This window comes from Oncorhynchus kisutch, linkage group LG30 (assembly GCF_002021735.2).
Source record: "Oncorhynchus kisutch isolate 150728-3 linkage group LG30, Okis_V2, whole genome shotgun sequence".
NCBI classification, from domain to species: domain Eukaryota; kingdom Metazoa; phylum Chordata; class Actinopteri; order Salmoniformes; family Salmonidae; genus Oncorhynchus; species Oncorhynchus kisutch.
The window spans coordinates 28,860,374-28,888,032 of NC_034203.2; the positions used below are offsets into that span (position 1 = coordinate 28,860,374).

Consider the following 27,659-nt stretch of genomic DNA (forward strand, 5'->3'; position numbering starts at 1 on the left):
GCAGTGCATGCCATTGGTAGGCCACTTGTTAATTTCTCTCACATTACAACATAGCAAGAAACAAGAAATCCCCCCATTTTTGTCATTTGCTATTTGAAACCTGCAGTGGTTAATGTCTGTTCAGCAAATGCTTTTATATGTTGTTGTTAAATGTTGAATGTTTCCTTTCAAGATATTGGATGTCCATCCCGTCCGTGTCCACTCCCTAAACCAGGTAATGTCTCCATCAATTTTAACCTGGTCTGTATCTATCTTGCTGTGTCCCCCCAGGGGCCCCTGTGGTGTTCAAGAAGGAGCTGGAGAGCCAGGAAGCAGTTGAGGGGGGCAGTGTCTCCCTGACCTGTGAGATCAGTGTTGAGGGCAAGGTGACATGGAGAAGGGGCTCCGTGCTCCTCACCCAGGGGGAGAAGTATTCCATGGAGCACACAGGTTCTACCTACATCCTGATGGTTCACAAGCTGAAGGTCGAGGATGCTGGAGAGTACACCTGCGATACTGGGGATAAGCAGAGCACGGCTACCCTGAAAGTCAAAGGTAATGGAGCGTCTGTATTCACATCGGTCTCTCGTTTGCTGTGACTCTACATTATCGTCTGCTTTCATTCAGTGTGCCAACGGACTAAGAATTTCCATCTTAATGCCAAGGCAGCAGCAACTCTTCCTGGAGTCCAACAGAATTAAGGCAGTTATACAATTCTAAAAACATAACAATACATCCACAAAAGATTTCACAACACATTAAGTGTGTACCCTCAGGCCACTACTCTACTACCACATATCTACAACATGTAGCTGTACCATGTGTATGTACAGTGCATTCGGGAAAGTATTCAGACCCTTTGCCTTTTCCACATTTTGTTATGTTACAGCCTTATTCTAAAAACTATTACATTACATTTTCCCTCATCAATCTACACACAATAACACAGAATGACAAATCAAAACAGATTTTTTGAAAATGTTCAAATTTATAACAATAAATATCAGATTTACATAAGTATTCAGTCCTTTTACTAGTACTTTGTTGAAGCACCTTTGGCAATGATTACAGCCTTGAGTCTTCTTGGGTGTGACGCTACAAGCTTTGCACACCTATATTTGGGGAGTTTCTTCCATTCTTTTCTGCATATCCTCTCAAGCTCTGCGTCACTGCACAGCTATTTTCAGGTCTTTCCAGAGTTGCCCGGGTTCTGAATGGGCCACTCAAGGACATTCAGAGACTTGTTCCCGAAGCCACTCCTGTGTTGTCTTGGTTGTGTGCTTAGGTTCGTTGTCTTGTTAGAAGGTGAACCTTCACCCCAGTCTGAGGTCCTGAGTGCTCTGGAGCAGGCTTTCATCAAGGATCTCTGTGTACTTTGCTAAATTCATCTTTCCCTCAATCCTGACTAGTCTCCCAGTCCCTACCGCTGAAAAACATCTCCACAGCATGATGCTGCCACCACCATGCTTGACCGTGGGGATGGTGCCAGGTTTCCTCCAGACGTGATGCTTGGCATTCAGGCCAAAGAGTTCAATCTTGGTTTCATCAGACAAGAGAATCTTATTTCTCATGGTCAGAGTCCTTTAGGTGCCTTTTGGCAAACTCCGAGTGTGCTGTCATGTGCCTTTTACTGAGGAGTGGCTTCCGTCTGGGCACACTACCATAAAGGGCTGATAGGTGTAGTGCTGTAGAGATGGTTGTCCTTCTGGAAGGTTCTCCCATCTCCACGGAAGAATTCTGGAGCTCTGTCAGAGTGACCATCAGGGTCTTGGTCACCTCCCTGACCAAGGCCCTTGGGTTTTGCTCTGACATACACTGTCAACTGTGGGACTTTATATAGACAAGTGTGTGCCTTTCCAAATCATGTCCAATCAATTGAAATTATCACAGGTGAACAATCAAGTTGCAGAAACATCTCAAGGATGATCAATGGAAACAGGATGCACCTGAGCTCAATTTCTAGTCTCATAGCAAAGGGTCTGAATACTTATGTAAATATGGTATTTATGTTTTTATTTTTAATACATTTGCAAAAATGTATAAAAACCTGTTTTCACTTTGTCATTATGGGGTATTGTGTGCAGATTTATATAAAACAAATATAATAATTATCCAATTTTGAACAAGGCTGTAACATAACAAAATGTGGAAAAAGTCAAGGGGTCTGAATACTTTCCGACTGCACTGTCTAGTGCGTATGTTATCGTGTGTGTGTATGCATGTGTCTGTGCCTGTGTGTGTCTCTTCACAGTCCCCGCTGTTCCATAAGGTGTATTTTGATCATTTAAAAAAAAATCTAATTCTACTGCTTGCATCAGTTACTTGATGTGGTATAGAGTTCCATGTAGTCATAGCTCTATGTAGTCGTGGCTCTACAGCAACCAGTTTTAGAGGTATAATCTGAGTAAGCATAGTTGTCGAGTTAATAATAAAATGTTTGTTGATCATGAAATGTAGGTTTCATTAATCAATGTGTGTTTTTATGTTTGAACCACAGTCTATTTGCCATGTTGGGGACTACGGCATGTTGGTTTTGTTTTCATAATCAGACCTATATTAAGCTATTGTGTCAGAGATCACTTCTTGCATATACATATGTCTACAGTACCTTCCTACACGTTAGTCATTACGTAGGAAGTGAAAGTGTGTTTTGCGTAATATTGTACACTTTCAATGAGAAGGCCTAAACATTGAGTTGGCAGAAAGAGTTTCACTAATATCCATGGTGTCTCCTGGAGTGCAAGTGTCCATCCTCTATAGAACTCACTTTTAAATCGGGATACCAATGTTGGTGCTCTAATGTTGAGTGTTTCACCTGAATGAATCCCCTGGGAAACCTTGACCCCAGGATCCTTTAAATCTCTCACTCCCCCATCGTCACATTCATTCACCTCCAGAGTCTGTACGCATCACTCGGGAGCTGCACGACATCACAGTGACCACCGGGCAGGATGCTGTCTTTGCGTGTGAGTTGTCCCAGGAGGGCGTAACCAATGGAGAGTGGTGGCTAGGGGATAACCTCCTCCAAAACAACGACCTGAACCAGATGACCTTCCAGGGCCGGGTGCACCGGCTGACACTGCAGATGGTCACCACTGATGAGTCAGGGGACGTGGCGTTTGTGGTGGGCGAAGAGAAGACCGTCGCATGCCTACTGGTGGAAGAGAAGCCCAAAGGTAATGGAGATGTTAACGGAGATGTTAAAGATGGCCATCTAGTCCTCACCCCTCCATCTATATCTTCCATCAAACAGCATTGGAACAACCTCTGTTCATCTGCTGTGCACCATCATCCATTCCATTCTAACCTTTCTGTAAACGTGTGTTGGCCATCCTCCTGGCTTTTCTTTTTATAGCATCTTTGTCTTTAAAGATACTATGAAATGAAGTTGACAACAAGATGGTTGTCAGTGACATAAACATATCACTTTGCTAACTTCAGTATCAATTTGAATATCAATTCAGTGATTCACGCCTAATGGACATAGTCTTTATGGTTAACATTGGCGGCATTGTAGACCTGTGGAAAAAGAGCCACTTTAAACACTGCCCATAGAAATACCATACAAGTTTGACATGCATGACATCTGACACTCAAAGTGCATTACACTGTATGTACTTAGCTTGGGATTTCCCATATCTACAGTCTTAATCCTAGAGAAGCCTCATGACACAGTGGCCTTGGAGGGTGAGACAGTCACCCTGTCCTGCACCGTCTCCGACCCCACGGCCACTATCAACTGGAGCAGGAATGATGTTGACATCAAAGCAGGCCTCAAGTACGACCTGCGGAAGAATGGAGCTCTCATGCAGCTCCGTATCCACAACCTGGAGATGGAGGACTCTGGAAATTACTGCTGCGATACCGGGGATGCGCAGTGCACCGTCACATTGACTGTGGAAGGTAAAGAATGATGCTGCCGCTTGAAAAGTTTGGACCCTCTACACTGCATCTAATGGGTACTAGAAAATAGTCTCCTAAAATTGAAGGCTCAGGATGAGTTCCCCCACAATACTGTTCTTAACTTGCTTGCCTTCTACAAACTATCAGGCACCCAGTCTTCCGTCAACATACAACAGAGCCATCTTACGCCCCTGTCCACCATGCCACCATCGTCTACACATCTTCTATTGTCCGACACTGATGTCATGTCTCCTACTTCCACCAGGTGCCCCAGCATTCTTCCAGAAGGAGCTGAAGAACAAGGAAGCCAAGGAAGGCGATGATATCACTCTGCGCTGTGAGCTCTCCAAGGCGTGCACTCAAGTGGAGTGGAGGAAGGGAGGCATGGTCCTCCAGGCTGGTAAGAAGTATGAGATGAGGCAGGAGGGCTGCGTTCAGGAGCTCTGCATTCGTAACCTGGAGCCAGAGGACAATGGCTACTACACCTGCGATGCTGGAGACCAGCTCACCACGGCGTCGGTGGCAGTACAAGGTATCATGTCACAACTACACCATCTGTCCCTGAAAGGGTTCATTTCTGTGTTGTTTTTTTTCTTCATTTCTCTAGGATCAAGGAATGAATTCCTAACAGTTTATGATACACTTGTTGAAACCACAAAGGCTATTGTATGTTTTTCAGCAAATGAAAGATTATCAGTTATAGGATGTAATTGTAAATTAAAAAGATGTAAGATTTATTTGTTAACATAGACAGTTTCCAGTCTTGATTGAAAACAGATGGTTAACATTTAGTTGAACAAAATGTATATTGTATCATGGAACATAGGGAATAATTAACCCAATGAAGTGAACAAGGATTTTTGCCCTCTTAAAGTCAGTTTAAATGAGAAATGAGACCAGGTTAAGGTCGAAGTAATCTTTATTATCCCATAGGTTGGCATTGTGAGTGTTAGAGGTGAGTTGTGTGACTGTGAGTGGCAGTAGCTGAGTGTCTGACTGTATCTCCACTACTCTGCAGAGGCAGAAGTCCTCATAGTGTGTGGTCTAAAGAGCACCGATGTCTTTTTGGGCGAGTGGGCCACCTTCTCCTGCCAGCTGTCCCGCGGTGTGAGGCCTGGGGAGGTGCAGTGGTGGCTGGACGGGACCCTTCTCCAGGACAGCCCCTCCAGCGAGATAGGGCTGAGCCAGGGCCACGTCCACACCCTCACCCTAAAGGACCTGGCCCCGGATGCCTCGGGCACCGTCACGTTCAAAGCCTGCAGCCTGGTGTCCTACGCCAAGCTCTTAGTTAAAGGTATCAGGGAGGAGGAACTAGAGGGATTGAGAGGAGGAGGAGAGTGACTTCTAAAGTTCCAGCTGTGTTCTCCAGACCTTGCAGCATCAATGCTAATAATACTCAACATACATACAGTGGGGCAAAATAGTATTTAGTCAGCCACCAGTTGTGCAAGTTCTCCCACTTAAAAAGATGAGAGAGGCCTGTAATTTTCATCTTAGGTACACTTCAACTATGGCAGACAAAATGAGAAAAAAAATCCAGAAAATCACATTGTAGGATTTTTAATGAATTTATTTGCAAATTATGGTGGAAAATAAGTATTTGGTCAATAACAAAAGTTTATATCAATACTTTGTTATATACCCTTTGTTGGCAATGACAGAGGTCAAATGTTTTCTGTAAGTCTTCACAAGGTTTTCACACACTGTTGCTGGTATTTTGGCCCATTCCTCCATGCAGATCTCCTCTAGAGCAGTGATGTTTTGGGGCTGTTGCTGGGCAACACAGACTTTCAACTCCCTCCAAAGATTTTCTATGGGGTTGAGATCTGGAGACTGGCTAGGCCACTCCAGGACCTTGAAATGCTTCTTACGAAGCCACTCCTTCGTTGCCCAGGCGGTGTGTTTGGGATCATTGTCATGCTGAAAGACCCAGCCACGTTTAATCTTCAATGCCCTTGCTGATGGAAGGAGGTTTTCACTCAAAATCTCACGATACATGGCCCCACTCATTCTTTCCTTTACACGGATCAGTCATCCTGGTCCCTTTGCAGAAAAACAGCCCCAAAATGATGTTTACACCCCCATGCTTCACAGTAGGTATGGTGTTCTTTGGATGCAACTCAGCATTCTTTGTCCTCCAAACACGATGAGTTGAGTTTTTACCAAAAAGTTATATTTTGGTTTCATCTGACCATATGACATTCTCCCAATCTTCTTCTGGATCATCCAAATGCTCTCTAGCAAACTTCAGATGGGCCTGGACATGTACTGGCTTAAGCAGGGGGACACGTCTGGCACTGCAGGATTTGAGTCCCTGGCGGCGTAGTATGTTACTGATGGTAGGCTTTCTTACTTTGGTCCCAGCTCTCTGCAGGTCATTCACTAGGTCCCCCCGTGTGGTTCTGGGATTTTTGCTCACCGTTCTTGTGATCATTTTGACCCCACGGGGTGAGATCTTGCGTGGAGCCCCAGATCAAGGGAGATTATCAGTGGTCTTGTATGTCTTCCATTTCCTAATAATTGCTCCCACAGTTGATTTCTTCAAACCAAGCTGCTTACCTATTGCAGATTCAGTCTTCCCAGCCTGGTGCAGGTCTACAATTTTGTTTCTGGTGTCCTTTGACAGCTCTTTTTTTATCTCATTTTGTCTGTCATAGTTGAAGTGTACCTATGATGATAATTACAGGCCTCTCTCATCTTTTTAATTGGGAGAACTTACACAATTGGTGGCTGACTAAATACTTTTTTAGACATAATAGATTAGACATAATATTCAATTATGGTATTTATCTCCAAGTGACCACCAGAGCATTTCCACCACATGGAGAGTAGACTACTATTTGCACACTTACTGTCCAAGGCTAATGTTAATCTTGACAGTATTATGACAGTGTCCTCAAGAGTTCAAAGCTCCCTGATTCAGTAGTGGGAATGACTAGTTCAGTAGCTAAGGTATTTTTGTGCCTCATCCATGCATGCTTCCATGCATGAGCATACATTTGAGTCATTTCACTAATAGTTAGAATGAGAGTTTTCATGCTGCATGCTTTTGATAAGACCAAAACATACAAGATGGTGCAGCAGTAGAGGATGTTTCCACCAGTTTCTTAGTAATATGGAGCAAGAGCAATGTTATCCAATGAGGTTTCACACCCATAGTTCCATTGTGTATCTATATTTTTAGCTAATAATGGCAAATGGTACCTAACAGTTGTGGTTTACAGAATATCTAGTTGTAATAGATTAGGACTGGCGGACATATTTTGATGATTAAAGGTGGAATATGCAGAAATCGCACCGCCATTCCTGGTTGCAAAAATGTGAATAGTTCGCCTAATTTCAGTTTGTGTGTAGAGAATCATTGTACCATCCAAAGCGCTTTGAAATACATGTTCAATAACCAAAAATAATATGTTTGAAGCTGGTTTTACAAAACCGAAAGTAAAAGATGCAAAAACTAAACTTAAGAACGGTAAGAATAGAAATAGTGCACATACAACAGATATACCACTTCTTAGACTTGCTTTCAATGAGAATGACAGATCTATAACTCACATTTATACGTAAATTTGCTCGAGTCAACCAAAAATGAACATATTGCAGCTTCAAGTATTGTTCTAAGAATCATCCACTCTAATCTTATCCAACAATTATAGAAATAAATCATATCTGCCTACTGTAGTGTATTCACATTGAAATAGATGACATATTATGTCATTATGTCATCTATTTTGTGGCAGTATGTGGGATGTATGATTGCTGATAATAAGTGATGTGTGCACACAGGTAGTGATTAAGAAATCATGTGTGCACTGTGTATTTTATGAACTTAGTTTTGATGCAGTTCAATTGGTACAGTGGGACAGATTTTACCTGTAAACAAGCTTTGCTGTTGTTGTATGTCAACCTATAGAATCATAAGTAGCTGGAAATTACAGTGTAGGGCAGTACTGCTCCACCCATCCACCCTGGCCTGCCACTTTCCCTTACTTACTCTCACTCTTCGCTTCACCTCCACCCTGCACTGCACCGCCCCTAGCCTGCAAGCACTGAAACTCTCTAACCCTTCCTACCTCTGCCCTGTCAGTCTGGCATATCTATCCACCCACTGGCATATCTCCCCTTTCTCATTGGTTGGTTAGTGGGCAGTAGTTGTGTCTAACTCCCCCTGCCTCTTGAGGAGATTGGGCTTTTCACTCCCCCTTCAGTTTGGAGTAACAAAATCATCTGTCACGGATAAGTAGACATTCACATACTGTATCTAACTGTATATTTGGCCACGGAGTGCTGCATCCATAAGATATACTGTTAATCAAGGCAACTCTAAGGGCTTGCCACAGCAGCACACAAAGCATACTAAAATACTAAGCCACCTCTGATACCACCAACAACTCAAAACATGTATCAAATTTCCCCCTTGGGGAACAATAAAGTTAACTCAATTCAAAGTAATATACATCAAAATACTCCAAGGTGTACTGGGGTGTTTATAAAGCCCAGGTATTGTTCTTTGGCATGCCGAGAGAGTGCATGTCAGTCATGATGACCTTGTCATATGACCCCTGCCCCCACTCTCAGACCCCACAGTAGAGGTGGTGAGCGAGATGCAGGACCTGCGGGTGGCTCAGGACAAGCCGGCTGAGTTCATCTGCCAGTACTCCCGGCCGGTCCAGGCCCAGTGGAAGAGAGATGGTCGGCCATTGCAGCCTGACGGCCAGAGGGTGGTAGTGGAGCAGGACTGGACCGTGGCTCGCTTGTACATTAGACACGTGTCCACTGAGGACAGGGGGAGATACTCCTGTGAGGCAGAGGGGACCTGTGTGGTTGCCTTACTGGAGGTGGAAGGTGAGCGTCTCTCCATTTGGAAAGAGCACCTTGCTATTCTACCCTTCCACTGAACTTGTAAAAATGTTCGTTGTTATTTTCAATTATGAACAGCAGATAGCGATTTAAAGTAGGTATTTTTTTATCCTTTAATTTATACCATCTTTTCCCCCACCCCTCTTTAGCAGGCAAGGCTAAATGATAAATGTACATGACTTCTAAACCATGAGACCTGATCAGGAAAAACTCTGATCAAATAGGGCCCTTGTTTCTCATGGTCAAATAGGGCCCTTGTTTCTCATGCACAGGAAAAACTCATGGCCCTAATGTGAAAATGGGGCAAAAGCATTGTAAGAAAACAAAGCATTGTAAGACAAAGCATTGTAAGACTCACCAAAGACTGCATTGACGTCCCTGGCAGGTCATTTCATGCATTGTGTGTATGTGTGTGTGTGTGTCCAGCAGTTTTAGCAGGTTTTCATTGTGAGGTTCCGCTTGAATAGCAGCAAGTGTCAAGCATAAAAAATCCACTTGACCTACAGGCCACCGTGAACCTGAAAACCCCACAAAAGGTTGTCTTATGACACATTCTCCCCTCTCAGTCACAGCTATTATTTTACAGTAAACTGCCCTCTCCCTGCTCCCCTCTCCACCCATACAGCCAAACCCATTGAAATCCTACAAGGCTTGGAGAACATGGACACCATTGATGGCGGGGAGGCCCTATTCGAGTGCTCTATCTCTCGTTGCGAGATCAAAGACTGCCACTGGCTGATTGGGGGCAAGCCGGTGAAGGAGTCGCCCACAACGGAGATCGTGTCCTTCGAAAATGGACGCCGCCACCTCTTGCTGCTCAAGGATCTGCACGTTGGAGACAGCTGCAAAGTTACTTTCCAAGCCGGCACCGCAACAACCTCCGCCATGCTCAACGTCAAAGGTGTGTCACCCCAATTAATGTCCAACTTTTAGTATGTTTGTTTGTCAATTAGTCACCCCAGTTAATATCCCCTTATGTTTGTTAGTTCCTGTTTTTTCTGGAAGCGTAAGTCTTAGGCCTGGTCTACTGGTGGAAATAACATACTACAGATGAAAATTAGGAAAATCTGCCTGCAATTGCTATAGGAACCGAGACTAGCATTAGTTTCTGTATATGTAACAGTACTGTAAGTCTTGAGTTTGTTAGGCATTATATGACATGGATTTTGTGTGAGTAGGCTGGCAGCTGGATGTGGTGAGTGGTCTGGAGGATAAGGTAGCTGTGGTGGGAGAGACTCTAGAGTTCAGCTGCATGCTGACTGAGCCTGTGCCTGAGGCGGAGGTAGCCTGGTACTCTAACGGATCCGAGCTAAAGGCTGATGACACCTGGGGCATGAGGGCTGACGGCTGCTCCTACCACCTGGTGCTTAGACAGGCACCAGCCATGCCACCACAGGAGATCACCTTCGCTGCCAGGGACGCCATCTCCATGGCCAAGCTCACCATCATCAGTAAGTGTCTAAACAGCCATTTTGGAATCAATAATAGAAGCGTTCTCCAGGGAAGTGATTCTCAATTCTGTTAGATCCATTCGTCTCTCTTTCTCCTATTCTCTGGTGTTGTGGTCTACATTCAGAACCACATTCCTGTTCATGTTAAATACTGTTGAAGTTATATGGCTACAGGTTAATCTGCCTCACCTAAAGCCCATTCTGGTGGGAAGCTCCTATAGACCACCAAGTGCAAACATCAGTATCTGGATAACGTGTGAAATGCTTGATAATGTATGTGATATCAACAGAGGTACATTTTCTGTGTAATTTAAATATTGACTGGCTTTCATCAAGCTACCCACTTAAGAAAAAGTTTCAAACTGTAACCAGTGCCTGCACCCTGGTTCAGGTTATCAGTCAACCTACCAGGGTAGTTATAAACAGCACAGGAATTAAATCATCAACATGTATTGTTGATATCTTTACTAATACTGCAGAAATGAGCTTGAAGGCAGTGTCCAAATTCATCAGATGTAGTGATCACAATTTAGTAGCCATGTCTAGGAAAACCAAAGTTCCAAAGGCTGGGGCTAATATAGTGTATAAGAGGTCATACAAGTTTTGTAGTGATTTTCATGTGGATTATGTAAAGAATATTTGCTGGTCTGTGGTTTGTAATAAAGAGTAACCAGACGCTGCACTTGACACATTTATGACATTTCTTATTCCAGTTACTAAGCATGTACCCATTAAGAACATGACTGTAAAAACTGTTAAATCCCTGTTGATTGAGGAATTTAAGAATTGTATGGTAGAGAGTGATGATGCAAAAGTTATGGCAAATAAGTCAGCAGAACGGAATGGCAAATGTACTGCAAATTAAGAAATCATGTGACGAAAACGGAATAAAAAGAAGAATAAACTATACTATGAAACAAAGATGAATGAGAGTAAAAAAGCTTTGGAGCAACTTAAAACCTCTTTGGGCTGAGCCAGTGAAAGTGCAGCCAAATTCAAAACAACAGAAATCCCATAATTAAAATTCCTCAAACATACAACTATTTTACACCATTTTAAAGATACACTTCTTGTTAATCCCACCACAGTGTCCGATTCCAAAAATGCTTTACGATGAAAACAAACCAAACGTTTATGTTAGGTGAGTGCCTAGTCACAGAAAAACACAGACATTATTCCAGCCAAAGAGAGGAGTCACAAAAAGCAGAAATAGAGATAAATTAATCACTAACCTTTGATCTTCATCAGATGACACTCATAGGACTTCATGGTACACAATACATGTATGTTTTGTTCGATAAAGTTAATATTTATATAAAAAACCTCAGTATACATTGGCGCGTTATGTTTAGTAGTTCCAAAACATCCGGTGATTTTGCAGAGAGCCACATAAATTTTACAGAAATACTCATAATAAACATTGATAAAAGATACAACTATTATGCATGGAATTATAGATACACTTCTCCTTAATGCAACCGCTGTGTCAGATTTCAAAAAAGCATTACCGAAAAAGCACACCATGCAATAATCTGAGTACAGTGCTCAGAGACCAAAACAACCCAAACAGATATCCGCCATGTTGTGTAGTCAACAGAAGTCAGAAATAGCATTATAAATATTAACTTACCGTTGATGATCTTCATCAGAATGCACTCCCAGGAATCCCAGTTCCACAACAAATGTTTGTTTTGTTCGATAATATCCATCATTTATGTCCAAATACCTCCTTTTCATGGCGCGCGATCACTAGGAGCAGACGAAAAGTCAAAAAGTTCTGTTACAGTCCGTAGAAACATGTCAAACGATGTATAGAATCAATCTTTAGGATGTTTTTAACATAAATCTTCAATAATGTGTCGTGACGTTGTATTAGTTAATGTGACGACTGTTGCTCATCGAATGATTACAAGTTTCTAATTACGTGATTAACTGAATCAAGCAATTATTAACTCATTAACCTGGGGCACCATGGGAAAACTAGCTTTTATTGAGTTTCTATTTCCCAAATTAACTCAAAGAATATCAGAATATCGATTTTACAACCGCCGCTAATTAACCAGTTTCGTCTACTAATCTCGTTCTGAACGTCGTATAGCCCATGAATCTGCACGGACCCGGGTCCCACCAATGAATTCGTACCACACCAATCTTCGTTGAATATTTATTTACTAAAAAGCTAAAATGATGATAGAAGATACACATAGACAAAACACATTATAGGCTATTGATTAGAACTTAGTATAATGGGCCAACACACTATGGCGAGTGTTACCCACAATGGGAATTTCAAAAGAGAGAAAAAAATAAAGTACACGAGAAATATACATTTGGGTGAATTTGTCAGCTATGCTATTCTAACCCTAGCCTTGCCCCAAACTGCCGCTCTTATGGGTCAGAATATAATGATGTAATTACGTGGGGATGATCGCAGAGGATTCTCTGCGTGGACCGTTCCGCTGTTCGATGACGCACTTCTCCTGCGCACCTCCCTGCTCGTCCTCTCGATGTCAGTGTCCTTTTTGGCTTAGGAGTCTGTTCCCTCACCCTTTTCTCTGGAAGGGGTCTTCTGAGGACAGACAGCTCTGTAGCTCAGAGCTCACAGCATAGGAATGAAACCCTTTAGATACCACGATTCGATGGGAGATGGAGGCTAGGTGGTTCTACTTGAATTCACCAGCTTAGACACAGCTACTCAGCTGTAGCTTGGGTAGAGAAGGATTTCTTTGTCCTCAAACTTGCGTTGCGTTCTGGGTTTGTTGACTTTTTTAGACCTTGTTGCAGCTGGGGTCACGTAGTCCTGCTGTAAATTCTATACTCACAGGTTTTATACCCTTGGGTCAGAAGTGGGCGTAGCCGCCTTTAGGGCGATTTTCTGGGCGTACCAAGTTCATGAGGCAAGGTCCAGATTTTACTCAAATCCAATTTTAGACAACTAACTTAACATTTCATCTCCCCCAAAACATTCTCTTTGATTTGGACATTTTCCACACAACATACAATGTATAAACATCAAACATATACTAGGAAAACTCTTCATGTTGCAATGTTTTTGTAATAACGTCATCTATTAACCTTTAATAACAAAACAAAAATGACATACATTTTCATATTCCATCTATCGTCAAGACCACCATTGTGGCTGACGAAAACCATTGTTCCAAATAGTTAATGTTTAATGTTCTGAGGCTGGTTCTCCATAGTAACAGGACAAAGGAATTTGTCTGTGGCCTGAGATTTACCAGGGGCGTGAGGGTCCATAAAATCCCCCACATCTTCAGACCCCTAGATCTCTCCTCCTCTGTTGGGGTTGAGAGATAATCTGTAGGGTTGTGGTCTCCTGTAACCTGACCTGATCAGGACAGTCATGATAACTCAAGATAACTCTCACATGAACTCTCGTGGCCAGCTCGTGACTCTCTGGCAGACCTCTGACTCATTCCCCTCTTATTTGCCCCCACTTAACAGTAGAAGCATCAAACAAGGTTCTAAAGACTGTTGACATCTAATGGAAGCAGTGGGAAGTGCAATTTGGCCCCATAGACACTGTGCATTCGATAGGGAAGGAGTTGAAAAACTACAAACCTCAGATTTCCCACTTCCTAGTTGGGTTTTGTCTCAGGTTTTTGCCTGCCATATGAATTCTGTTATACTCACAGACATCATTTAAGATGCATGGAGATGGAAAATACAAGAACACAACGCTCGCTGAATTCGAGGTGAAGAGAGCCAGATTTGATGAAAAGGCTACTCTGCCTGTTCTCGGCTTTGTACCCATCAACAAACTGATCCTCACAGCATCATATGAAGTTGCTTACCTGATCGCAAAGCAGGGCAAACCACACACCATTGGTGAAACACTCATAAAACCAGCTGTGTTGAAGATGGCGAATATCATGCTGGGAAAAGAGGCTGAAGTTAAGTTATCCCAAATTCCTCTTTCAAATGACACCATCAGAGACAGAATAGAGGACATGAGCCAAGACATCTTGGCCCAAGTAGTTGCAGATCTGATTTCAAGCCCGGCAAAATTCAGCCTTCAACTCGACGAGACCACAGACGTTTCCAATCTAAGCCAGCTTGCTGTACGCTATGTGAATGTCGTGCGCTATGTGAATGACGCCGTGATAAAGGAAGATTTTTTATTTTGTAAGCCTCAACAACTAAGGCAGCCGATGTGAAGAAACTTGTGGATGACTTCTTTAAAGACTACAAACTTTCGTGGGATATGGTTTCTGCAGTTTGTTCGGACGGAGCTCCAGTCATGCTGGGAAGAAAGTCTGGTTTTGGTGCGCTAGTGAAAGTCGATGCACCACACATCATTGTTACGCATTGTATTCTGCACAGGCATGCATTGGCAACAAAAACCTTGCCTCCAAAACTGGCAGAAGTATTAAAAATTGTAGTGGAATGCGTGAGCTATGTGCGAACTAGTGCTCTGAGGCACCGCATCTTCAGTGAGCTGTGTAAAGAAATGGGCTCTGAATTCGAGGTACTGCTGTACCATTCTAACGTTCGGTGGTTATCCCGGGGACAGGTGCTGAATCGTGTTTTTGCCGTGCGTGTGGAATTAGCCCTGTTTTTGCAAGAGCACCAACATTGTCATGTAGCAGATTGCTTCAAAAATTCTGAGTTCATTCTCATTTTAGTGTACATGGCTGATATCTTCGCAGCTCTGAATCATCTCAATCAAAAGATGCAGGGTGGTGGAGTCAACATCATCAAAGCAGAGGAAAACCTGAAGGCTTTTCAAAAAAAGCTACCGTTATGGAAACGACGAACAGAGAATGATAACTTCGCAAACTTTCCCCTGCTGGATGACTGTGTAAATAAGTTCGAAGATGTATCTGGAATCGGAGACATTTCTGTACCCGCAGAACTGAAGCAAGCAATTGCCACGCACTTAGATGAGCTTGCAAAGTCTCTCGACGGATACTTCCCTACAAGAGAGTCATATCCAGCATGGGTGAGACAGCCGTTCACGTTTAGTGTTGAGACAACAGATGAATTCAATGATGAATACCTCGAGGAAATCATTGAAATTCAGCAGAGCCAGGTTCAACAGCAACTCTTCAGAACAACAACGCTTTCAACGTTTTGGTGTCAACAAATGGTAACGTACCCTGTTATTGCTAAGAAAGCTCTGGAGATTTTCATACCGTTTGTTACAACATATCTTTGCGAGCAATCCTTTTCGAGGATGCTGGACATAAAAACGAAGAAAAGGAAAAGACTTTGTTGCAAAAATGACATGAGAGACATGAGAGTGGCACTTGCCAAGGTGAAGCCGCGCATTTCTGAACTGGTCTCTGAAAGGCAACAGCAGAAGTCACACTGATTTGCAGTAAATATTCATTATTATGTTTTGGTGTGAAAATCATGTTTTGATGGTTTTGTTCTTTGAACACAGTGATGTTGATGCATGGTTCATTTTGTGCACCAGTAAAATATATACCTATGTTTTGAATTTGAAAATATCATATTTTATTTTTCCAATTTTAAGAAGGGTTCTGTGAATGCTCATATGAAACTGGTGGGGTTCAATACCTCCAACAAGGTTAAGAACCACTGCTTTAGAAGCTTCTGAAAGGCTAAATTACATCATTTGAGTGTACCTGTGGATGTATTGCAAGGCCAACCTTCAAACTCTGACCACTGTTCAGTCGTGTTGTCCGGTACCACAAAGAGGGACTTAGGGAAATTACAATTGGTTTGAACAGGGCAGCACAGCAAGCCCTTAAAAGATCACGGGGGCGCTAACATTAATGATATGCATGTTATCTCTCGTGGCTCATAGTGGAGGAGAGATTGACTTCATCACCACTGGTTTTTGTAGGAAGTGTTAACATTCTGAGTGCACCAAGCTGTCTATTTAAACTACTAGCACACAGCTGAGACACCCATGCGTACACCACAAGACATGTCACCAGAGGTCTCTTCACAATCCCCAAGTCCAGAACAGACTATGGGAGGCGGACAGTACTACATAGAGCCATGACTACATGGAACTCTATTCCACATCAGGTAACTGATGCAAGCTGTAGAATCCCAATTATTATTTTTTATACACCTTATGGAACAGCGGGGACTGTGAAGAGACACACAGGTACAGAGACACACATACACACACAAACAATAGCACTCTACAAGCGCACATTGAAATAACGTTGTATGGTGTTATTATACATTTTGTATTGTAGATATGTAGCGGTGTGCTAATGCTATATGATCTTTTGTTTGTGTAATATAAGTGCCTTGGCAGCAGCTAATGGGGATCCCTAATAATTACAAATACAAATTCCTCTCTCTTCAAACCCACCATTGACCCACTCTCCTTTTATAGCTGTTCCTGACCCCCCGGAGGACCCAGAGCTGGTCAGTAAGAGTAAGCAGGCGGTGACCCTGTCTTGGTTCACACCCCTCAGCGACGGAGGCAGCCCTATTTTGGGCTACAGGGTGGAGATGAGGCTGGCGGACAGTGTCCTCTGGCTGCCGTGCCATGCAGAGCCTGTGTGTAACACAGAGTTCTCTGTGGATAACCTCATCCCAGGGAGCGGCTACAGGTTCAGGGTGGCAGCCATCAACAGAGCTGGGACAGGAGAACCTGTCCAGCTGCCTCAGAGCGTTCAGCTGGGTGAGTTGGCTATTTGATGAGCTCACACCTGAGCCAAACATAGATATCTCTATATGGCTCTGTCTCAAGCCCAGCATGTTGAACAACCTAATTATAACCTAGTCCTAGATCATGTATGTGTTAGTTACACCATTTAAAACCTAGGAGAGTCTAATACATTTCCCATTGGCATGAATTGTATCTGTAGTGTCCCATCTATTGGAAAAAATATAACTCAATCAACAATCAATCAATCAAAGAACAGTCAATCAATCGTTTTGGTCCATAGAGGCTCCAGTGACAGTGACCCAACAGTTGGCCTGTCCAGACCTGCAGGAGGGTAAGATGGCCCGTGTGGCGTGTGACCTCTCTGCTGAGGGCAGCTCGGTCACCTGGCTCAAAGACAACAAGGAGCTGGAGTATGGGGTCAAATACCAGGTCACCACAGAGGGCAAGACACAAGTGCTGCTGATCAAAGACTTTGTGTCTGCTGACCAGGGTGTGTACACCTGTGTGGCCTCAGACGAGGCAGAAAGCTCCCTTAATCTCAACCTACCAAAAGGTACACATGCCCAAACAAACCAGAATATTATACCATGTAATTTTAATTTTGCTTTTCCATTCGCCCACATTAATTTATTATGAAACTCTTGTAAGCCATTCTCCTCAAGCCAAACTGGAAGCTTGGTGGAGATGTGTTTGTTATTTGAGGGTAAATTAAGGTAAGTTCATCTGCTAGTTCTAGCAATCAATCAAATGTATTTATAAAGCCCTTCTTATATCAGCTGATGTCACAAAGTGCTGTACAGAAAACCCCAACCAGCAAGCAATGCAGGTGAAAAAGCACGGTGACTAGGTAAAACTCCCTAGAAAGGCCAGAACCTAGGAAGAGAGGAACCAGGCTATGAGGGGTGGCCAGTCCTCTTCTGGCTGTGCCGGATGTAGATTATAATTATTATCAGCTAGTAATGGTGTGAGGTGAGCTCCTTCTTTCAAAGTATACATGAACACACTACTCCTATCAGAAAATAATTTAATCCCATGGGTAATTGTCACTACATGATCAACATAGTTCTTATAAATGTAGTGTGTGTTGGGGCTGCTATATTGTAGAGATGTCCATTTGCTGCACATAACATTCCATTGTGTCCTGGTTGTAGGTGGAGATGGGGTTCAGTTGGAGGAGGGGGCCCAGCCCAGCCTGCCTCCTGAGGCTGCCTCCGAGGGTGACGTCCATGCACTGTGGGAGGACCTGGCCAAGAAACGTCGCATGAGCCGAGAGCCCACCCTTGACTCCATCTCTGAGCTGCCTGATGAGGAGGATAAGGAGCCCAAGACACCCAAGGGACCAGTCAAGGAGAAGAAAGCCCCGGAGAAGGAGAAGGTGGGGGTGAAAGCCCTGGAGAATGAGAAAGTGGATGTGAAAGCCCCGGAGAAACAAAAGGTGAAAGAAAAGGAAAAGGTTGTAGAGCATGTCATCGTCCCTAAGAAGGTGTTGGAGCCAAACTTGTACACCAGCTCTGAGGACGAATCCAGGCCTCCAACACTGGTTTCCTACCTGAAGAAGAGCAGCAAGTCCTCCCTCTCTGTGTGTGACCAGACAGATTCCATCTCCACTGAGAAGTTCTACGCACAGTTCAAGTTGAAAGAGGCGACCACAGGCCAACAGACTTCAGTCCAACAGACCTCATCTTCAGTACAGCAGATCACAGCACAGACCACGGACATCAAGGAGGTCGTTGATGAGGAGGACGGAGAAATTGGGCTGCTGGATGCTGCTGTAAAGATCCAGGCTGCCTTCAAGGGGTACAAAGCCCGCAAGGACATGCGTCCAGTCTTCAAGGACGTCTTCAAGGACCAGACCAAGGAACCCAATGGCACCATCCACCTGGAGTGTGTGGCGGAGGGCAAGCCAGAAAAGGTGCGCTGGCTGAAGGATGGCGAGCACCTGGCGGACGGCAAGCACCACCACATTGACATCTACAACGATGGCACCTGCTCTCTGGTCATCACCGCCATAACCACCAAGGACACGGGTGTCTACACCTGTGAGGTCACCAACAAGTTTGGGGTGACCACCCACAGTGGCAAGGTGACGGTGGGCTCGGCGCGGGAGGCCTCTGGAAGGAGGCCCCTGACCATGGGCTACAGTGCCGACAGCGAGGCGGAGAGCTCGTCGGCAGAAAGCGAGATGGACGAGTCTCTGAGGCAGGCTAGCAAACGTCTTCGCCGCCTCCTCCGCACACGCCTGCCGGCCACGTCGGAGGAGGAGTCGTTCGTCAGCTGTGATGATGAGGCTGAGCTGCAGGCCCCCGACCCCAAATCGTACCGCGAGGACGAGCGATACATCTACATCCGCTTTGACAAGCGGTCTGAGGCCCAGGTGGCGTCTCAGCGCTTCAAGGAGATGTTCACGGCCCAGGGGGTCCCTGTGGAGACCACCATCCAGGAGGCTGGACCTCTCAAAGTGGAGCTGCGCATCATGAAGATGGGATACACTCAAGATGGCTCTGCAACACCCACACAGGAGAAGCAGCTGCCTGTGTTCATGACAGGAGCCCCCGGTATGAAAACCAGAGAGTACATTTCTCTGTACGCCTTGCTGCAATTGCTGAGATTATGCCATATAATTAAATGGGTATTTAATGTATCTCTATCGGTTATACTAAGTCATTTTGTCTACCATTCTATTTAGTAATCAGAATTAACCAGTTAAATCCCAAAAAGACTAATGCCTTTGACATTGAAGTAATGTACATGTCATTTATTTAGCTTGAATAATATAAATACATGTTTCAATGTGTTTAAATTCCAAACATTAACAGAAGCCTTTGCTTGTTAGCTAAGACGTTACGTGTGTACTTGCTAAATAAATTGTCAAATTGTTCTCATCCAGGCTTTCATCTTGCTTTTCATGGTGTATTGTGTGTTCCATGTGGTTATACTACATTACCTTTTCTGTCTTCGTGTGTGACCTAATGTTCATTTTCTCTTGCCCAAACAGTTTGTCTTTCAGTCATATCAGTGTGTGTCTTCATTGGTATGTTTGTTTTGATGTAGTGGCATGTGTTCTCAGTTATGTCCCAAACAGTTTGTCTTTCAGTCATATCAGTGTGTGTCTTCATTGGTATGTTTGTTTTGATGTAGTGGCATGTGTTCTCAGTTATGTCCCAAACAGTTTGTCTTTCAGTCATATCAGTGTGTGTCTTCATTGGTATGTTTGTTTTGATGTAGTGGCATGTGTCCTCAGGTATGTCCCAAACAGTTTGTCTTTCAGTCATATCAGTGTGTGTCTTCATTGGTATGTTTGTTTTGATGTAGTGGCATGTGTTCTCAGTTATGTCCCAAACAGTTTGTCTTTCAGTCATATCAGTGTGTGTCTTCATTGGTATGTTTGTTTTGATGTAGTGGCATGTGTTCTCAGTTATGTCCCAAACAGTTTGTCTTTCAGTCATATCAGTGTGTGTCTTCATTGGTATGTTTGTTTTGATGTAGTGGCATGTGTTCTCAGTTATGTCCCAAACAGTTGTTTGTTTGTCTTTGCTGTAATTTAATGGTTGCTTCAATTTCTTTTTATCCACTTCTTTCCAGTATTGACACTATATATCCATACTATCGTTCTATTCACACTTACCCTCCATTTCTCCTCATGCTGTTCTGCCCTGCCGTAGTCCTTAGTTTTAAATATGTTTGTCTTTGCTCTCCTTGACCTACTCTGTTCTAGTATTGATACAATCCTTTCCATCCAATAATACTTATGTTGCACTGCCTGCCTTTACACCCTTTTATATCTGTGCTTTTTTTGGACTGTAAAAGCTCATTATAAAAAAATAGATATAGATAATCCTGGTCAGTAATAATTACACATGGAATACCAGTGAAATTAATCCCCTGCATAATGAATAAAAGCTCCTAATTTATTGTTGTGCCTAACTGATTGTCCCGGTCTCTCCCCCAGCGGCCCCAGTCTTCCTGACTGAACTCCAGAGCCAGGATGTGCCAGACGGTTACCCGGTCAGCTTTGACTGCGTGGTGATTGGGAAGCCTCCACCCAGTGTGCGTTGGTTCAAGGATGGTAAGCTGCTGGAGGAGAACGACCACTACATGATCAACGAGGACCAGGAGGGCTGCCACCAGCTCATCATCACCACCGTGCTGCCCTCTGACATGGGCGTCTACCGCTGTATGGCTGAGAACACCAGCGGCATCGCTGCCACCAAGGCTGAGCTCAGGGTCGACAGTGAGTACAGAACATATAATATTGATTGGTAGGTTGGTTATTTTGTTTGTTATTTTGTTAGTTATGTTGTTATTGTCGTTGGTTCTTTTGGTTATTTCGTTGTTTATTTAGTTGATTATTTGGGTATTTAGTTGGTTGGTTGACTGTATGCATAGGATATCCTCATCCATGTTATTTTGAGAGTAATTGTGTAATGCATCTCTCTTTCCTCAGTGTCTTGCAGCTCAGACTACGATACTGCAGCTGATGCCACTGAGACCGGCTCCTATATCAGTGCCAAGGGCTACATGTCTAGGTGAATGAGACAACTCAGAGTTTACAAGCCCTTTGACTTTGAATACAACCTTCTTTACAATGGAATCCTGATTCCTAATAGTACCTAAAACGTTTCTCTGGTCATGTTACTACTTTACTGACAGCTTTACTTTCTTCCTATCCTCTCCCCTCAGGGAAACGGAAGCCTTTGAGTCTGTGGTAGAGGATGAGCAGATGCCACAAGTACTGGATGAGCTCCATAATGTGCACGTCAGCCCAGGCTCACCCATCGCTAAGATGCAGCTGAAAGTCAAAGGTTGGTCTGTGGGTTACTCTCCACCTCCTCTGCATTAATCAAACCCTGCTAGACTAAGTTGTCTCTGCTCAGTTCCTTCAGAGGTCGATAACTTAAATAGAGAAGAATTAACTAGAGTCATGTGTACCTAGATCTGGTAAAAAAGCCAAGTAAACACTAAAATCTAATTTTATTTGTCACATGCACCAAAATGCTTACTTTACAAGCCCTTAACCAACAACGCAGTTCAAGAAATAGAGTTAAGAAAATATTTACTAAAAAAACAAAGTAAAAAATACAATAAAATCTAAAAGTAACTCAAGGATATTAGATAACGAGGCTAAATACAGGGGGTACCGGTACCGAGTCAATGTGCGGGGGTACAGGTTAGTCAAGGTCATTTGTAAATAGACTATGCATAGATAATAAACAATAAGTAGCAGCAGTGTAAAAACTACTGCCCCCAGGGCAGGTAAGTCGGAGGCAATTTATTATTTCTGACTCCAGGGTCAATAACTAAGTGAGTTGCTTACTCTTTGTTGATATTTCCCAGGGTTCCCTAGTCCAAGGGTGTACTGGTTCAAGGACGGCCACCCGCTGCGTTCCTCAGACAGGATCCTGCTGCTGGACAAGCGAGATACCCACAGCCTGGAAGTCCTGGAGGTGAAGAGGGAGGACACAGGAGAGTACTCTGCCTACATCAGCAACGCTGCTGGAACAGCATACTCTTCTGCTAGGCTGCTGGTTCTGGGTAGGTCTACTCGTGACTGAAAGGTTTATATTGAGAGGGATTCCTGTCTTCTACTTAGGATGATGTATTTAGTCTGCATTATGATATGTGTGTTGTTGTATACACAACATAACATTCTTGTATTTACTAAAGAATTCATGGTTACCCTCTCAACAGGTCCAGGAGAGCTCACGCCTGTAGAGAAGCACGGTATTTAATTATGATTTTATAATATTCATTGATTAATTAATTCATTCATTCATTACTGCTTGCACTGTTGCCTATAGCATGTCGCATTGTTCTGTATTTTGAGCTACGTATTGATGACGCTTTTCTACACCCATGTTTTACTTCCTAGATCCCAAGGTGCCTCTGGTGCCGCCCCGCTTCCTGGAGAGGTTCAGCAACAGGAAGGTGAAACAGGGAGCCAGCGTCACTATGTCTGTCAGAGTGGAAGGTATCTATCAACAACACTGAACTCATATATAATGATGGTATATTTAAGCAATAAGGCACGTGGAGGGGTTGTACAGTATATGGCCAATATACCACGGCTAAGGGCTGTTCTTATGCACATCACAACGCGGAGTGCCTGGATACAGCCCTTAGCCGTGGTATATTGGTCATATACCACAAACCCCCAAGGTGCCTTATCACTATTATAAACTGGTTACCTACTTAATTTGAGCAGTAAATGTTTTTTCATACCCATGGTATGACATGGCTGTCAGCCGATTCTCATTTAGGGCTCAAACCACCCGGTTTATAAAACATGTTATAAACTTGGTAATTTGTGTCATGCCTAAGAACAGCCTTTAGCCGTGATATATTGGCCATATACCACACACCCTCGGTCCTTATTTATTAATTATAATATGTGGGTACATTTTTGTTTTGTAGTGTGACGCTAGGCTAGAGAAACAACAACTTCAACCTCAGATTGTTTTGGCATGTAGTAATTGGTTTCTATAGCCGCAGTAACAGTACAGTATATCTCTCAACCTTGGCTGAGAGTTGACCAAGTCAGAGGAGCAGACCCAGAATCAGTAACGCGTCCTATGAGAGATATACTTCCATAAAAGATATTGTCATTTATCATACATGCGAGTCCACAGACTACTGTTTGATAAGACTATTCATCATACACCATGTGAATGCCCAAGTCCCACTATCTATATGTCTGCTCTCCAAGGTTCTCCCACGCCAATGGTGACGTGGTTGAAAGAGGAGTCTGCTGAGGACGTGTTGTGGATCAAGCCAGACACTAAGGGCTACAAGGTGGCCAGCTCAGGGCGCCAACACAGTCTCATCCTGATGGATGTGGGCTCTAAGCATGCAGGCACATACACCTGCATCGCCACCAACAGGGCCGGACAGTCCATTTGCACTGCCCAATTTGAAGTGGAGGATGGTGAGAAACTGAACGATATACTGTACTTGGTTTGTTTGTTTGGATCCCCATTAGCTGTTACAATAGCAACATTTCTTGAGTCCACAATACATATTAGAGAAACAGCAAAACATACTGACACATGCTTTTCTAATCATACATAATATAAATGAATGTAGTATATGCGTGGCAGACAGCAAGTTCTAATGTGAAACATTCCTAATGTATTATCTGCTTTCTGTTGTAGCACCACGACCAAAGGAAGAGACCACAATCCCTCTGGGGATTACTATCAGCCCTCCAGACGAAGATGTTGGCAGAGGAAAAATGCAGTATCTAGGTGAAGTTGGAACAGAAGAGTTCCTTATGAAGCTCACCTCCCAGATCACGGAAATGGTATCTGCCAAGATGAGTCAAGGTGAGTGAAAATGTGTCATGGGCTGTTCCATCAAAGGTCCAAAATAGGGCACAGTTAGAACATTTTCTTATTTGATTTAAAGAAATGTTCTTCCACTCTGTGTTGATTTAAGATCAAGTAAATACACTTTGTGATTTGATGCAAATTTATTTTGATTTTACATGTAACTTATAATGACTTCTGGAATAGGTTAAAGTAATGTAATATTAATATCTGGTAAATGGGGATATAATGGTCAAATACATCCTGGTGTATTTTACAGTCTGTGCTTTTATTGCAGGCTAAAACATTTGAATCTGCTTGTCTATGCTAATACAGAAAAGGTTATTATAGTGTTTTAATAGCATAATAAAATATATGTATATGTCTCTAAAATTGCCATTGATCAAGTCTAAATTCAAATTGTATATATACATTACCTTTGTAATGCTGTCATAAACACTATAAGCTATCTGTCATAACACTTCATCACAGTTTATGTAATGTTATGACAAGTTACTCTCATCCCACATGCAGTACATCAGGCAAAGAGCCAACTAACACATCAGCGTTTGTTGGATACAGCTACACCGCTGTGACTGTGGATATGTCAGTTACTAATAGAGCTTCATGTAGGCTTTAAGAATGAACGGCTCAAAGAAAATGTCATGCATATTGCCTCTTGCTGCTCGCCATTTTCTTTATGTTCATATAATTACGTATTCTTTGATCTCTTTCTTCTCACTCACTAATACTTGTTCTGCTTGTGTTTTGACCAATGTGTGGATTCCTACACCTTGTCCTCCCCTACGACCGACAGATATGGATTGTCATTGCTTCATTTCATCATCCTTCAGCCCTCCATCCATTAATTCACTCACATGCACTCATCCAATCGTTAATTTGTTATTCAGACAGCACACAGAACCATCAAGTGCTCCAGTGGATGAAATCATGGCCCAAAGCCTCCAGTATGTATCCACAGTACATAAAGATCTCAGCTACTCTCACTAAAAACCAGACATCCTTTACACAAGTTAGTGAGTCTCCTCTTATGTTATATGTCCTCCTCTCTGCATCTGTCTCTAGCTGTCTGACTTGGATTGGATTGACTGAATTTAAAAGAGGAGTACTACTTGACATGAAACATGGGGTCAGAAAATGACGTCCCTCTGTTCGTGTTGCACGACAGTAAGAATATCTTGGCTATCACCGGCGATGATGACTTGTGGAGATGACATTAACATACAGTATTTCACCATTCAAGACACATTTAAAAAAATGGTCAAGATTCCATTGTATAGTGGGGGACAAAACTTTCATTAAATCAGTTCCATTATTCTGCTGCCATTTCAGTATAACAAAGAATATATATACCTGGTCAAACATTTCTCCCGTTATGTTTTTGTGCTCCATGATATTTATTTGATGCATTAGTAGAAGTTGTATCTTGGCAAAGTAGTGATTACCTAAGCACATGATTCAAATGGCTTTGAAGTGATACTCCGGATAGCATATAGCTGGAATACATGCCTGCACTCAGACATGTATGGACACTTAAGACACCACGTCTTATTTGTACAGTATCTTTCTTATGCATGCATCTAGTGTTCTAACTAGTTTGTAATAGTGAAAACTATTTAATCAAATAACTTGTGCAGTAGCAGCAAAACTGTTGATGGCACTAATGTGTAGTTTAGCTAACCTTCTGAGGAATCTTGATAATTAATTGTGCTATGCCAGTGATAATATTCATTTTACGGGTCAAGAAGCCAAAGCTACACATTCCAGGTGGTCTGTGGATGTTTCAGTGGCCAATTTCACCTTTCTGTGAATGTGTGTACAGTATTATTAGGCCTATGTGCAGGTAACTGCCAAAATAAAGGAAACACTTGTGTAAATGAAGGATACTTTTGACACTTATGTAGGTGTTTCCTTTATTTTGGCAGTTACCTGTATATACTGTGATATGTTGAGGTGTGTGTGTGTGTATTGTATGCTCTCCTGGCTGTCTCCCTCTGAACCCCTCCCCCTTGCTGACCCAGCCTCACTACGTGTCCCGGGAGGCGATAGTGATGACGAGACCAAGACACCCTCCGCCTCACCACACCACGGTCGCTCTCGCCCCGGCTCCATTCTCGCTGACTCCTCCTCTGAGTCTGACGACCCTGATGCCAGGGGAGAGGTATGGAACTATATAAAAGGATCTGTCATTCTTGTTCTTTGTTTGGAACACCTCATATCACATAACTCATACTGGGTCCTCTCTAATGACTCTGAATTTTTTTCTCTTATAGTTTTGACTGGATTTGCAGACTACTTACTTGACTTATTCCTTTCAGCTCCTAATGCAGAAAAGGGCGTCAACTGGCCTGCATCACCAGCAAACCCAGTTCTGGGCAAATCTCTTATAAATACAATTATACAGTCACTCTGCAAATGTAAGCTCTTATAGACAAGACTTTGTGTCTGATGTTCGACTCCTTCTACAGATGTTTGACATCTATGTGGCTACGGCTGACTACAACCCCACCATCCCCAACAAAGATACCATTTCCCTGAAGGAGGGCCAGTATGTTGAGGTTCTGGACTCGGCACATCCACTCAAATGGCTGGTCCGGACCAAACCCACAAAAACCACCCCATCCCGACAAGGCTGGGTCTCACCTGCCTACCTGGATAAAAAACTCAAGGTGTGTTTGAAGATCCAAGTAATTGCTTTAGCACCAATATTGTACATCGAACTCTACTCTCTTGATCCTATTTTAGTTAAATGTTATTGGGTTATTAATGTTACATTAAACCTTTGTGTTCTAGCTGTCTGATGTTGCTGGTGACATCACAGAGGGAGGTGGAGAAGAGGTCTCAGAAGGAGAGTACAAGAAGAGACTACTGTGAGTCGAGAGCTTCTAGAACATCTCACACTCTCTTCTATTAGGGCCAAAACTTAAACTGAGATCAGACTGCCATGCAACTCAATCAAGATGATTTGTGTGAAATCAATGCAGGTGCAGGTGCTTCTACACCTGCATTGCTTGCTGTTTGGGGTTTTAGGCTGGGTTCCTGTACAGCACTGTAACATCAGCTGATATAAGAAGGGCTTTACAAATACATTTGATTTGATTCGAGAATTAATGTAAAATAAAAAAAGATCGTTAGGATTCGGCTCTGCATGCACAAGCAAGAAACACCACCACACTCAACGACACCCCATAGTAACCACAATGCTCTGTCATCCTCAGCCAACTGATTCAAGACATGATCAACAGCGAGGCAGAGTTTGTCAAAGAGATGGACTTCTTCACCTCCCACCACATCAAGCAAGTGGAGAGCCCTGACACCCCATCTGGCATCACCAGCCAGAAGGAGGCCATATTCAGGAACATCAACGAGATCAAGGCCTTCCATAGCCAGTAAGTACCACTGACTGTTTTTTTGGCCCGTCTTCAAACAAACGTAAACTTTTAAGGATTAATGAAGCTTTCATAAACCCTTTATACGGCTTGTATGTATGCTTCAGAAATGACCTTATATAATACCATACCA

The 27,659-nt window shown here is 43.2% G+C and overlaps 1 protein-coding gene across 11 annotated transcripts in view; it reads left to right on the forward strand.

Moving 5' to 3' along the window:
- Positions 1–27,659, forward strand: part of LOC109874533 (obscurin) — a 134,593-nt gene that overhangs the window by 93,183 nt on the left and 13,751 nt on the right. For 9 of the 11 annotated variants that reach the window (XM_031809833.1, XM_031809839.1, XM_031809841.1 and 6 more), the window contains 23 exons: positions 271–534; positions 2,877–3,155; positions 3,625–3,882; positions 4,148–4,414; positions 4,901–5,176; positions 8,461–8,727; positions 9,368–9,643; positions 9,921–10,193; positions 16,537–16,827; positions 17,096–17,368; positions 17,967–19,370; positions 20,765–21,046; positions 21,260–21,341; positions 21,496–21,617; positions 22,150–22,347; positions 22,504–22,536; positions 22,685–22,783; positions 23,519–23,737; positions 23,964–24,134; positions 26,159–26,298; positions 26,606–26,806; positions 26,931–27,007; positions 27,356–27,526. In XM_031809833.1, the coding sequence (XP_031665693.1) occupies positions 271–534; positions 2,877–3,155; positions 3,625–3,882; positions 4,148–4,414; positions 4,901–5,176; positions 8,461–8,727; positions 9,368–9,643; positions 9,921–10,193; positions 16,537–16,827; positions 17,096–17,368; positions 17,967–19,370; positions 20,765–21,046; positions 21,260–21,341; positions 21,496–21,617; positions 22,150–22,347; positions 22,504–22,536; positions 22,685–22,783; positions 23,519–23,737; positions 23,964–24,134; positions 26,159–26,298; positions 26,606–26,806; positions 26,931–27,007; positions 27,356–27,526 (5,923 nt within the window). The remainder of the gene's footprint in view (positions 1–270; positions 535–2,876; positions 3,156–3,624; positions 3,883–4,147; positions 4,415–4,900; positions 5,177–8,460; positions 8,728–9,367; positions 9,644–9,920; positions 10,194–16,536; positions 16,828–17,095; positions 17,369–17,966; positions 19,371–20,764; positions 21,047–21,259; positions 21,342–21,495; positions 21,618–22,149; positions 22,348–22,503; positions 22,537–22,684; positions 22,784–23,518; positions 23,738–23,963; positions 24,135–26,158; positions 26,299–26,605; positions 26,807–26,930; positions 27,008–27,355; positions 27,527–27,659) is intronic. The other 2 variants (XM_031809838.1, XM_031809837.1) reach the window with 2 other exon arrangements.